Source organism: Chionomys nivalis, chromosome 25, assembly GCF_950005125.1.
Source record: "Chionomys nivalis chromosome 25, mChiNiv1.1, whole genome shotgun sequence".
In the NCBI taxonomy this organism is placed as follows: Eukaryota; Metazoa; Chordata; class Mammalia; order Rodentia; family Cricetidae; genus Chionomys; species Chionomys nivalis.
Genome location: NC_080110.1, coordinates 26,737,738 through 26,750,682, shown reverse-complemented (window position 1 = coordinate 26,750,682; position 12,945 = coordinate 26,737,738). Strand labels below are relative to the sequence as shown.

At 43.8% G+C, this 12,945-nt stretch overlaps 1 protein-coding gene across 1 annotated transcript in view; it reads left to right on the top strand.

Moving 5' to 3' along the window:
- The window catches only part of Myrfl (myelin regulatory factor like), a 100,854-nt gene extending 88,487 nt beyond the window's left edge, over positions 1–12,367 (top strand). The window contains exons 20-25 of the mRNA XM_057757420.1: positions 5,077–5,139; positions 6,383–6,470; positions 8,736–8,810; positions 11,651–11,762; positions 12,087–12,161; positions 12,281–12,367. Coding sequence (XP_057613403.1) covers positions 5,077–5,139; positions 6,383–6,470; positions 8,736–8,810; positions 11,651–11,762; positions 12,087–12,161; positions 12,281–12,367 — 500 coding nt within the window. The remainder of the gene's footprint in view (positions 1–5,076; positions 5,140–6,382; positions 6,471–8,735; positions 8,811–11,650; positions 11,763–12,086; positions 12,162–12,280) is intronic.
- The last annotated feature ends 578 nt before the right edge of the window (positions 12,368–12,945 follow it).

Here is a 12,945-nt window from a genome sequence, read left to right as displayed (position 1 = left end):
GAAAAAATGCAGACTCTTGCATCTGTTCAAGCATCCTTCACCTCCTATCCGGGGAGTTTTACCTTTGAGCAGGGGGAAGATATTTAAAGGTTAAACAACTGGCTTTTCTCTTGCATTTCCTTCCTCTTTCCCTCCTACCCTCCGCACATGGTTGCAGAGTACCACAGAGAGTCTGCATGGCCCCTCCATTGAGCCACAAACACCGGTATTTTCAAGGTTTTCACAGTGGTGTGGGCTGTGTGTTAGGAAGCTTTTCCACCTAGTGTAAAACGTGCAGAAGAAGAGAGAGATTTCAAGAAAGGTTGTCTCTAAGTATTGTGCCCAATTGCTTCTGTTTCCTGTCCTGAAACTGAATGTAGAAGCTTGAATGTTGGCAGAAATCTGAAAAACAAAAGCGAAACAAAACCCAGTGCTCTGTAGTGGTTTGAATAAGATGTTCGCCACAGTCTGGGACTTTTGTATATTTTGTCCCCAGTTAGTGGAGCAATGTGGGAAAGCTTAGGAGGCGTGGTCCTGTTGAAGGAGGCATGTCATTGGAGCTTGTCTTTGAGGGCTTAACGTCTACTATGGGAGGTCATTCTCTGCGGTGTGCCTTCAGTTTGAGAGGTGCGCTCTCAGTTTGCCGTTCCAGCCGCTGTGCCTATCTGTTGTCATGGTCAGCCCCTCTGGACCCATAAGCTTGGATAAACCAGCTCGTTCTTTGAGTTGCCCTGGTCACAATGCAGTTTTTTGTTTTGTTTTGTTGTTGTTTATTTTGCCATCATGAGAAAATACTAGAGGAAAACAACTTAGAAAAAAAGCACTTGTTTCCACTCCTGGTTTTAGAGGATGCAGTCTATGGTAGAATGGCCGCATTGTTCTGGGCCTGTGATGAGCAGATTACCATGGCAGCAGGGATACGTTGAGGGGTGGTTCACCTCTTAGCAGCCAGGAGATGGGAGAGATAGAGAGCGGGCTTGTTTTAGAATGCTTTCCTTGCATTTCTCCCTTCCTGTCTCCCACCTATTGAATGGTGCGGTCCACATTCAGGGTAGGGCTTTCCCTATCGGGTGTCACCCATATAACAACTATCTTTGGAATGACCTCACTGACACCCCTCCCCCCGAGAGAGTGCTGTCCCAATAACCTAGACTCGGCTTCTTAAAATTCTCTACCCATGATCCTGTTTTTTCTGAGAGATTTCTAGTGACTTGAGATATATAAGTACATAAAAAAGGCATAAAAACCACTTACTGATTGGTGTGTGTGTTTAAAGAAATTCATTCTAAAGCAATCCTTTGGTATTCCTATAATACTGATTATAAATCATAAATTTACTTTAAAGACCATTGAGTGGCTCGCTATCAGCTGTAACTCCAGTTCCAAGGGATCCAGCGCCCTTCTCTGGCCTCTTTGGGAATCTTCACACACAAGAACATACACATAGTACATACACACCCTCAGGCACATACACATGAAAAATTTGACAAAGAAGACATTTTAAAAATAATTGATTCTTGGTTGAATATTTGATACTGAAGGACCCAGAGTCTCTCTATTATTTTGGGGGAGTGATCAACATTTTGATTTTATCATCACTGATGCTGAGAATGTCTGTGCTGAAGTACACTGCACACAATTGCAGACCTATGTTTAGGGATGTTTTAGAAATGGTTAGAAAATCTTTCCTAATTCCAAGCCAGGATTCATTTAATGACTTTTTATGAAACTCAAGCCGGCAACCCAAATATCAATCTTTAAGATCAAACATTTGAACACAGTCCACCCAAAAGACAGGCTAACGATATTGCTACGCTGAGAAATGATGGCAGGGAACTGTTGCTGTCGAATGTTATGTTGCTACGAGAGCAGAAAGCTTTGCAGTTGACTAAAAACACAGTAGCATCCTATAGTCTTGAACGTGCGCTGGCGCGATCCAGGCCATCTTAGTTGGTGTCTGGTGGCGTGAACACCAGGTGTGTATCGGGTGCTCAGAAGCAAGGCTGTAGGCTGGGTGATTCTAAAACACCTAGAATCCCGTAAGCTTGTAATTGTGAGTTAACGTTTGGTTGGTGTGCACTCGTAGCCCTTTTACTGTTCACAAACATCTCACAACTATCACTATTCATTTATGTGACCCCCGTAGGATCACAGCTTAAGAAACCGTGGCTGATTCTTTCAATGAAACTGAGTTGACAGCCAAGGTTAGCCATCACACCACCAGGTGATGGCTCGATGGCTCTCACCATCTACTTTTTCATTTGTTTTTCAAGACAGGGTTTCAATGTATAATGCCCCTAACTGTGCTGGAAATTGCTTAGTAGACCAGGCTGGCCTCAAACCCACAGAGATCTGCCTGCCTCTGCCTCTCGAGTGCTGAGATGAAAGGTGTGTGGACCACCACCTCCTGCCTGCTCTCATCTAGGGGCTGGAGAACGGCTCAGAGGTTAACCTGAGGACCCAGGTTCCGTTCTCAGCACCCACATGGTGACACACAACCATTTGGAACTCCAGTTCCAGGGGACCAAGGCCCTCTTGTGACCTCTTCAGGCATGGGTATGCTCATGGTGTACATACAGTCTTGCAGGCCAAACCTCACACACATACATAATCAAAAAAAAAACTTTGTAAATAATAAAAAATTAAAGGATTCTTTTCGCATAGTCCTGACACCTGAGCAGTTGCCTCTTGAAAACAGCTTTGGGAACACCACGTTCTGCTGTAGGCAGATGACAGGCTTGGCTCTGTCCCCACCCCAGTGACCCAGCTCCTGTCTTCAGCTGGCCGATTCCTCCCTTATACTTTAGACTCATTTTTTCCTTATGTGGATCTTGCCTCATGTAACTGCAGGATGGCAAAATGATGGTGTACAGAATGAGACAGTGTGGGATGTAAGCCCTCCTCTAGTCCTTACCCCTTGTACTCAGTGGCTTCATCTGTCAAGGCTATCCCTATAGCCCTCCTTTTGGGCTGTCATCAGGTGCTTGGAACAACGTCTAGTAGAAAATGTCAACGAATAGTTGGTATAGTTATCATTATTATCCTTCTCTGCAAATATATAGCATGTGATTTTCTCTAATATGGAAATATTCAAGTTATTAAATAACCAGAAAGGAACACCCAAGCCGTTTTATAACCCAGATCATCTCCTGATACCACCAATGCTGTTCGTATGAAGGTTAGTATTTCGTAATTTTACTGTAGAGATAGTTTGCTTCTGTTTCTTTTTCTTCATTTTTACTCACGCTACACATGACCTTTGAACCACAGTCTCTAATTTGGTTGGATCTATTAGGTGGGAGAGAGGCCATGGAAGTAGGCACAGTAGAAAAAATCCAAGTGGAGCAAATGCACCCTCGACTCCACGCCCTGGTGATACCCGGACTAAATTCTCAAAGGATTACTTCCTAAACAAGAGTATTGCCTTCTTTCCTCTGAGTTTCCAGGACAGGTCAGAAATCAAATTCCAGTGTGCGTGTGGTTGTTTCTTCCTTGTGCCTGGTTTCTGAATGTCAATTTGTAATGATTTTTAATTTTCACCCAGAAAGGAAATCTGAGCCTCAGCAGCCACTTACAAGCTGGACTTGGGTTGAGCACAGCTGTTGCCTTTAGGGCCTGTTGTTACCCAAGTTGAAGTGGCATCAAAACAGATGAACAGGAAGATAGATGATAACCCAATGAAAGGGACACTTAGTTCCGCCCAGCAGAGGAATGTCCTGTCCCTGGAGCCTAGTCTTCTGATTCTGAGGTGTCCACACAGAGACCCTCTAATGACTTAGCTCCATTGTCTGAATATTACCTAAGCAACACACAGCAATCCTAAGTTACGTGAGTCAAATGGCTTTGATTAGCAATGCTATGGATTCAGAATCCAGATGAGAAATATAACTACCATTAGTTTCTTACTAATCAGAGAAAAAATGCTTCCTTAATATGATTAAGGCTGTCAGGAATTATAGAGAGTTGGTTTTTGTTGGGAGCAGTGAGACCCCAGATCCTGAATTTCTTGTAATCCCCTGATCTGAGTGCCTACAGCTGCTCTGAGCACGAGACCTTCAGGAGTTCCTGATGGCAGGAGAGTGGTTTCTGGTGGGTTTGGCTGGGGCGTGGCTATCTCTATATAATCTGCCCCTGAACACAATAAAGGGGCATTCTTGGGGGAATTCAAGGATGACCCGTGTCTCTCTCTGTCTGTGTGTGTCTGTGTATTTTAACCTCCAGCCCCCTTGCCTGAAGCTCGCGAACTGGGTGCCAGTGCACAGAGCGCAGACACGGTGGCGGGGGCGCTGTGTGCGTCAATTGGAGGTCTCCACCGAGATCGGCAGGTTTTATTTATTTATTTATTTATTTATTTATTTACTTATTTATTTATTTATTTATTTAACTATTTAACTATGAAATGGTCAAGAAGGAATAAAAACGCGTTTGCACTTAAGGGATACACAGGGGTTATGTGCTCTGGGCTCAGGGGCAGATGAGCATCACTGAATGATGGGGACATTCTGTGGCTTTGGGAAGGAGGCAGCTGTGAGCTCTGGGGCCTTCTGGAGTGATAGAATGCTAGGACACCCCTGCCTGGGTGGTGTAAATGACAGACATTTGTTTTTGGACAGTTCTGGAGGCTAGAGGTCCAAGATCTTGGCCTCAATAAATCTGGCTTCTCTGGAGGTCTTCCCTTTGCCTACAGAAGGCCACTTTTTGCTAGGTCCTCCAATGGTCTTTTGTTTGTGTGTGCGTACGTGCACAAACCACCTCTGGCATTGCCTGGTATGTCTTCATCTCAAGACAACTGTCAGGACTAGAGCTCATTCAGCTGTCCCCATCCTCTTAACCCCCTTTTTAAAGGCTGTACCTCCAACTACAGTGGCATTCTGAGAAGAAAGTACTGGGGTTTCAGCGTATGGCTGGGTGCGTGCAACTTACCCATCCCAGATGGCTTCTTGGGTGAGGATGAGAAGCTATATCTGGAGGAAATGGGATAGGTGTGGGTAAGTGTGAGGGTGGGAGAGGGAAACAGTGGAGATGCATTCAGCTCAGAGCTCAGATCTTATCGTGCTGAACAAGCCTTCATGACTGACAGATGTTTTCATTCTTCAGAAGACAAAAGCAAATCATTCCTGGCAAGAGGTGCGCTTATCAGCCCCGAATGGGAGAGTGACAGTGAGTAGACGTTTTAAGTGACACTTTTCTTACCTTCTGGGACTAGGCAGTACCACAGGCCTTAAAAGCATTACTGGAGTGAGAAACAGTGACAAGCACCCTACCTGCCACACCCACCCACCAACACACACACAGACATACACACAGACATGCACACCACAGACACACACACGCCACACACACAGAGACACACAGATACCCATCTACCACACATACAGACACATACACACAGACACACATACATACCAACACACCCTCACACACATAGACACACACACAGGCACACACATACCACAGATACCATACATACACACACACACACATCCCACACACAAATCCACAGACACCACACACACAAACAAACACAGACACACCACACACACACCACAGATACCATATACACAAACACACACATACCCCACACAAATCCACAGACACCACACGCACACAGAGACACATAACATACCACACACACCACGCGCACACACACACACACATCACATACACCTAGACACATAGACACACACAGGTGCACACACAGGTATACATACAGGCACACACCCCCCCCAACCTCACACACCTCACTGGGGACACCTGTGTGGCCATGTTTTATAATGCACATCAGTCTGACAATTAATGAGGCATTCAGGATGGTCACCTGAAGCCAGATGAGCTGTGATTTAGCTCTGTGGGTTGTTTTTTGTTTTTTGTTTTTTTTTTTCTGGTTTTCTGAGACAGGGTTTCTCTGTGTAAGAGTCCTGGCTGTCCTGGAACTCGCTTTGTGGCTCAGGCTGGCATCAAACTCACTGAGATGTGCCTGCCTCTACCTCCCAAGTGCTGGGGTTAAAGGCGTGCACCACTACTGCCCAGCAAGCTCTATGATTTTAAGAATGTCTTTGAAGTTCCTGCCTTCCTCTTTTGTTCTGACTGTGTTTTTAGTTCATTTTCCATTTCCTGAAGCAGATTGCATGTCTCATCACATTCCCCATCTCTAGTAAATTCCAATTTAGCAGGACTTCTATAGCCCAGAAATGCTTTTTCGGACTGTTTCCAGGAGCCTGGCTTTTGATTAACAATCTCTTAAATTTTGCTGTAACTGCTCATTCCCCCAAACAAAAACAAAAGCCTTACCCTGACTTCTTTCTCCTTTTCCCATTTGGACTCCGTCTTGGATCTGAGCGGGAGCACAATTCTTCCCCCCTGCACAAGAGTTCATGTTCTTTCCCTGTTCTCTTTACTACAGGGATTGATACAACCATCACGTCTATTCAGATCATGGAGAACCAGCAGACGATAGACCACCGGTACTGCAGCAGACTGCTCCGCTGCGGGTGGGTAAACCTCCCGCGATGCCCTGGCTGCTTTCTGGAATTTACTCAACGTTATAGTTTTGAGACTGGAATGAAAACCAAAGCTCCGTGTTGAAATCCGTGTGTGTTTACATTGTCTCTTAAGTAAAAGCACGTTAGGTACATGGACTACAAGGGAGTTCAGAAATAGTGGGTGTTAGCAAACGTCGGTATACACAACCCCCACGAACCCAGTCTTCTTGTTCAATAGCTCGACCCCAAGCAAAACCCTGGGGATCAGGCTGACTCCTGGTGGCACACACTAGCTGACTTTTGAACACAGGATGGACGAGAGTCGACATTTATATAACTACAACGGCTATTAGTATAATTGCAGTGGAAATATGGCTTAGTTTAGTGTGGCTTTTGTTCTAGGAGGCAAGCAATCGCCCAAATAGTTAAGACAGTTTTCTGCATCATCATCCATCCCCAGTGTTTATCATACCCCTCTCCCCGAAAAGCAGGGCAGTGATACATCTAGACACGTTGGAGTGCAAGTGGCTGCAGCAAGCGCAAATGCATATTGTGACATTCAGAGTGGGGCTTATTTCTTGATTGGATGCTTAACCTGTTGGGTGTCTGGAGCTGAGACATGACTTTCACTAAGGGTGCGGGTCAGTGAGGATGAGTTCTGTGGGTTTTTAGCATTAGTTTTTTTTTTTTTTTCTTTCACCCCAATAGAATATAGGCTTCGAGTTGAATGTCCTGAGTTATAAAAATAATGTATTTAAAAATTATTTATGACACCTATATTTATAACCACATTGAATTCTCACATTAGCTGTAAGAAGTTGGTGTTATTTATCTTTGTTTTGTAGTTTGCTGTGAGCTGAACAAGTTTGTGTTAGATCACGCCTTTAGTAAGCGTCTGAGACAGGCGTTAGTGTACGTGGTAGAGTGGCAAGATGATGATGGATCACATGATTTGGGCCCAGGGTCTCAAGCAAACGTTGTTTCCACATATTCATTTCTCACCCGTAAGGTAGGGAGGGTTACTATCAGGCGAGTAGAGGTGCTGAGAATCCACAGATATCTGAAGGTCTATAATGGGAAAGGGATTCCATGTAGTTAAGCTTCTCAGCTGAGTTATGAATTCTGATCCTAAGGCAGATAGGCAGATTGAGAGTGTGTGTGTGTGTGTGTACACCAACAATGTTATGGTCTTTTTTTTTTTTTTTTTTTTTTTTTAGCTTTTTTTGACATGTGATTGACAAGAAAACATTAAATATATCAGTGATGCACAATGTGATGTGCTTTTTTATATCTTGGTGTACAACTCATTTACTTTTAGTTTCTTCTTTTTGCTTTTTCGAGACAGGGTTTTCCTGTAGCTTTGGAGCCTGTCCTGGAACTAGCTCTTGTAGACCAGGCTGGCTTCCAACTCACAGAGATCCGCCTGCCTCTGCCTCCCGAGTGCTAAGATTAAAGGTGTGCGTCACCACCACTGGGATTTATTTTTAGTTTTTAAAGATGTAACAATAAGTAAAAACTGCACATATCTAAGGTTCACAGTGTATTATTCTGTTATTCCTAAATATTACAAATTGCTGGCCTTTTCTGCTCCCTGTATGTTTTTTTCTTTGACATTTTGACAGGTAGTGTAGTATTATTTAAGGGGGATAACAAATGACTTATCTGATTTGTGCTGTTTTCCCGTGCCATCCGAGGACTGACCAGTCATAAGGAGTGCTTGAGTACATGCACACATGCCTTTAGCTGGAGTAGTTCATTCTCATAGGGATCAGTGCAGCCCCCTCCTCTCTAAGAACCTATTATTTGGTAGGTGGACCTAGGGATAAGCAAGTCTACCTTACAATTTCCTCCATCACTAAATGGTAGTCAGGACTATAATAATTACAGTTGACTTTGGTTCTAAATATATACATTTCCTGCTAACATTGTTTAAAGGGGGCATGGCTTACGTTAATATTATCTCAGGTCTCCTTTCCAGGAGGACTTAAGTTTACTTCATTTTCCTTCTGAAATTTGTTTCCCTATGACCAAAGTCATTTCCTGTGCATTTGGTCTGGCACTTGACTTTCCATATTTATATTAAGGTACAAACACATTCATTCTGATATTGGATGTTTCTGAAAACTACAGAAAAGGAACCAGGTTAAACTCAACTTTCTAAATTTATCATGTGATTTTTACAGTTTTTTACATACTATGTAATAAATAGTAAAAAGCTCCTTGAAGCCTTTTGGGCATATTTTGACTTGTGATTTTATTTTCTTTTAAAATCAGGCCTGGACTTTATAATTATAATATTCCTGTTAATAAGAACACACCCACCAACGTCAAATTCTCTCTGGAAATCAAGTAAGTGCATGGCTATAAGAAACAAGACTGCTTGCTCATTCATTGAATAGTAAGTCCGAATTGATGTCATAGTTTAGTGAGTTAGGAGGTAAAATGCTGTCAGTCCATGTTAATTGATAAAGGGTATAGAGGGTGGGATCATCCAGGCTCCTCGGAAGAGTGGGGAGGATTTGGGGGCCACATTCTTGCTTGTAGGAAATTTGATATTCACAGGTCACAGGTTTCCATTGGCTGTCTTCTTTGAACTGGGGTAGGAACATCAATATTAACATGGCCCCTGGATGGGAGCTGAACATTTTGGTGATCTCCAAGTGGCAATACAAATGAGGGTGGTATTCTTTTGCTTTAGGACAGAAAAAAACAACAAACAAACAAACAAAAACCCAAGCCTGAGTTTTGAATTGGGCAGAACAGGATTCAAACTCTGTCTGTTGCTTCCTCATTTTGTGATCTTAGAAGAGACAGTTACTGTCTCTGTGCTACCATTTCTCCACCTATAAAATGAATATTACACAACGCCATGGCATGTAGCATCGTTATGAGAACTGTCGCCAACACTCATGGAATTGGCCACTGCCGTTTGTGGAGCACAGACTACCCGTCCGCTAATGCACACGCTAATCTTGGGGAATACAGTCCTATGACAGCCATCCAGGGTTGAGTTTCTTCCTAGCGTACGCTTTACACGTGGGACACTAGGGTACACAGGTCAAATGTCTGGAGCTGGAGAGATAGCTCAGTTAGTAAATTGCTTGCTACACAAGGTGAGGACTCAAGTTCAATCCCCAGTACCCCTATGAAAAGCTGAGTTCAGAAGTCCTTGTCTGTAGCCTCAGTACCAAGAATGTAGAGGCAGGGTCTCCACTAGTCAGCCAGTCTAGCCTTAGGTGGATTATGGAGTTTCCTGTCCCAAAAAATAAGGTACAAAGCAATAGAGGAAGATGACCAGCATCAACCTCTGGCCTCCACATGTGCACACGCACGGATACATGCCACACACATGGACTATGCTCTGAGTTCATAGCTGGTAGGTGGTGGCACTGTGCTTCCTGTGTGGCCCCCAGCCATTCTCCTGCCAATCTTGTAAGATGTGTGAGGGTAAAGACATACCTTCCGGACCTGTAGTTAGGCACTCAGCGGACAGTAGCTTGTTTTATAGTTACAATGTCTAAAATCACAGCTATGAGTCAGAATTTAAATCACCCTAGAGCTCAGAATTCTTCTTTTTCCCTTCCTTCCTTCCTTCCTTCCTTCCTTCCTTCCTTCCTTCCTTCCTTCCTTCCTTCCTTCCTTCCTTCCTTTCGTGGTGGTGTGGCTCAAACGCAAGGCCATGGGCATGTTAGGCAAAAGCTCTGCCTCTGAGCTACATGTCCAGCACCTAGGTATTCTCAGACAAGGTAACTCAGTCTGGCCTGGCAGTCTCAGTTCTCCAGCATGCACTTCCCGGATGCAGGACTGTAGGTGTGTACTGCCATGCCTGCCCTGTCATCTCATACTTTACGTAGTTATAATTTTCAACCCACTTCCCTCAAACGTGCGCGATGAGCTTTGTGGAAGAAGAGAGTTTTATTTGCTCTTGACTCCAGTCTTACCCTTGCTCCTGAATTTTCCTTCTTCTCCCTCTTCTCCTTTCTTCAAACGTCACTCCCCACACCCCCAGCTCCTCTTCCCTCACTCCGCTGTTCCTCCCCCATCATTCACTGTGCCCCTGTCTCCTCTGTCTCACCTGGACTTCATATTCCTTCTTTCTTAATTTTGCTCATCTAGGAGGTAGTGAACTCAGTCCTACTGCATGCTGGGGGAAGTAGCCATAGTTTTGCGACTTAGAATCCACCATCAACCAAGGCCAAATGAATGGCGAGTATACTAGCCTAAGAGCCCAGGTGTGCTGGGCTCTAGTGCCTGTAGGGGAAGGCAGAAAAGCATTTCCCTTCTCATTCCTGGTTTTCAATGGAAGGAAATAAAATTTTAAATTAGAATCTGTGAAGGGCCTTATCACCTTGAACCACTAAATCAAGACTTTGAGTTTATGAACCAGTTTCCAAATACCAGTGATTTAAACATAAGAGATATAGTAGCCCCCATGTATCTATAACTTCACTTATCCATGATCAACACACTGAATGGAAATTCCCAGAAATAAACAATTCTTATGTTTTACACAATATATTGTTATGATCATTATCATTTTATTTTTAGTAATGTTAATCTCTTTGCTATAGTTAATTAAAAAATTATTCTCTCTCCTAGGTGTATGTATTTGAGAATTGATAGTTAGCATGGGATTTGGTGCTATCCAGAGTTTCAGGCATCCACTGGGTGTGTTTGAAAAGACACCCTGAGGATGAGGGAGGTATTCAGCTTAGAATGTGGGGGTTTCTTATTTGTGCAAAAATGGATGAATCTCATTCTCTTAGGGAAGACTCACTCTTCTCATAGGTCTTCTTCCCTCATAACTTTAAAAGCGGATGATTTTTTTTATCTTTTAAAAATGTAGTTCTTTGGCAGTTTCAAGCATATGTCTAATGCATTCTGGTCACCTCTACCCCTACCTTTGCCTAGCTCCTTCACCGTTTCCCCCACCCCTTCCTAGCTCCTGCCCCGTCTTGAGATATTTTCTGTCCTGACTTCCTTCAATGATGAACAGTATAGTGGGAACATAAACCAAATAAATCTTTTCCTCTCCAACTCACTCTTGGTCATGGTATTCATCATGGCGATAGTAACCCTAGCTCAGACATGGCTGCAGGGAGGCTTTCTAAGTACCATCCCCACCAGTCATCTCTGATTCTTCATAGATTCTACTAACTCCTTTTGCCCTCTTTCCTCATATCTTGAAGCACTACAGAGCCACTGATAGTCTTCCAGTGCAAATTCACCCTTGGGAATATATGTTTCCACAGTCAGAGGGAAAGAAGCCAAAGCCACAGACAAGATTCCCCGATGACTCAGGTAATGAATGTTTCATGGCTCCCTTACCCATATGTCCTGATTCCAGTACAAGTCATTTAGGATCTTGGCCTCTGCTCCCTTCTGAGGAAATAATACCTGGAACCAAATGCTGGGTCTTCTTGTTAGCTGACCTTGGCCGCCACACTTGGCTCCTTATCGTCCCTCTTTCCTTAAGGGACTATAGACTGTTCTAACAACATATATCAAAAGCTGTTGTCATGGAGCTTCTCCTAGAGTGGGCAAGGGTACACTGCCCTAGCCTGCCCTCCTTCCGACTGCGTGTAACGTGTGGTGTGAGATGGGAGTTTCTTCTTTGTTTCTTAGGGGTATCAGCACATCTGGAGCCTCCCCGTGGCCCTGTTCTCCGACAGTGCCTACCATTTCCGAGTAGCTGCACCAGTAAGCATGCCGTTTTTTCTCTCTTCCTTTTCAGTAAGAAATTAAACACTCAATAAATAAAAGAAACACCAACGAAAGTTAACTTCTATGTTCATCTGTCTCTTTTCCTGTTCCCACAGGATTTAGCAGACTGCTCAACGGATCCTTTTTATGCTGGGGTTTTCTTCACCGACTATTTCTTGTATTTCTATCGACGTTGTCACTAATTTATTCAAGTTCAAGGGCTGCACCAAAGGGAAGCGCACAGACATGCAGTTGACAGAAACTGGCATTTCCTCTCGCTGCTCCTGCAAAGCGTTTATATTTTTGCTGAAAGAATTTTTCAGGTTTGACTTCCAGTGGTTTTGAGACTTAATGAGGAGAATAAAGTATTTGTCAGAGGGTGTGGAGTTGGATTCTGTCACCACGATGAAGGAAACGTGTCTGCGGTGGGTCTGAAAACACAGCTTCATTTACACCGGAAGCTGTGAGATCAAGATTAGCCTGTCTAGTTTTACTCTGGGTTATTGAATTTCTAGGCTTTGGAGGAAAAAGGGCCAGGTTAAGTTGGGTTCACTAAATATGGAGAATTTGTGGCAATGGTGGAGGAGGGGCTGGGCTGTGGGAGAGGGTGAGCACTGCGTGACGCTGACCTTAAATATAGGCAAACTGATGTGTGCATGCAAGTGGGGTGTGTGTATGTGATGTGTGTATACATATATATGTAAACATTAGATATAAATTGACTTGAGAATGCAATAGCTTTGCCATGCTTGATGAATACTGGATTTTCTGTGTGAAGACA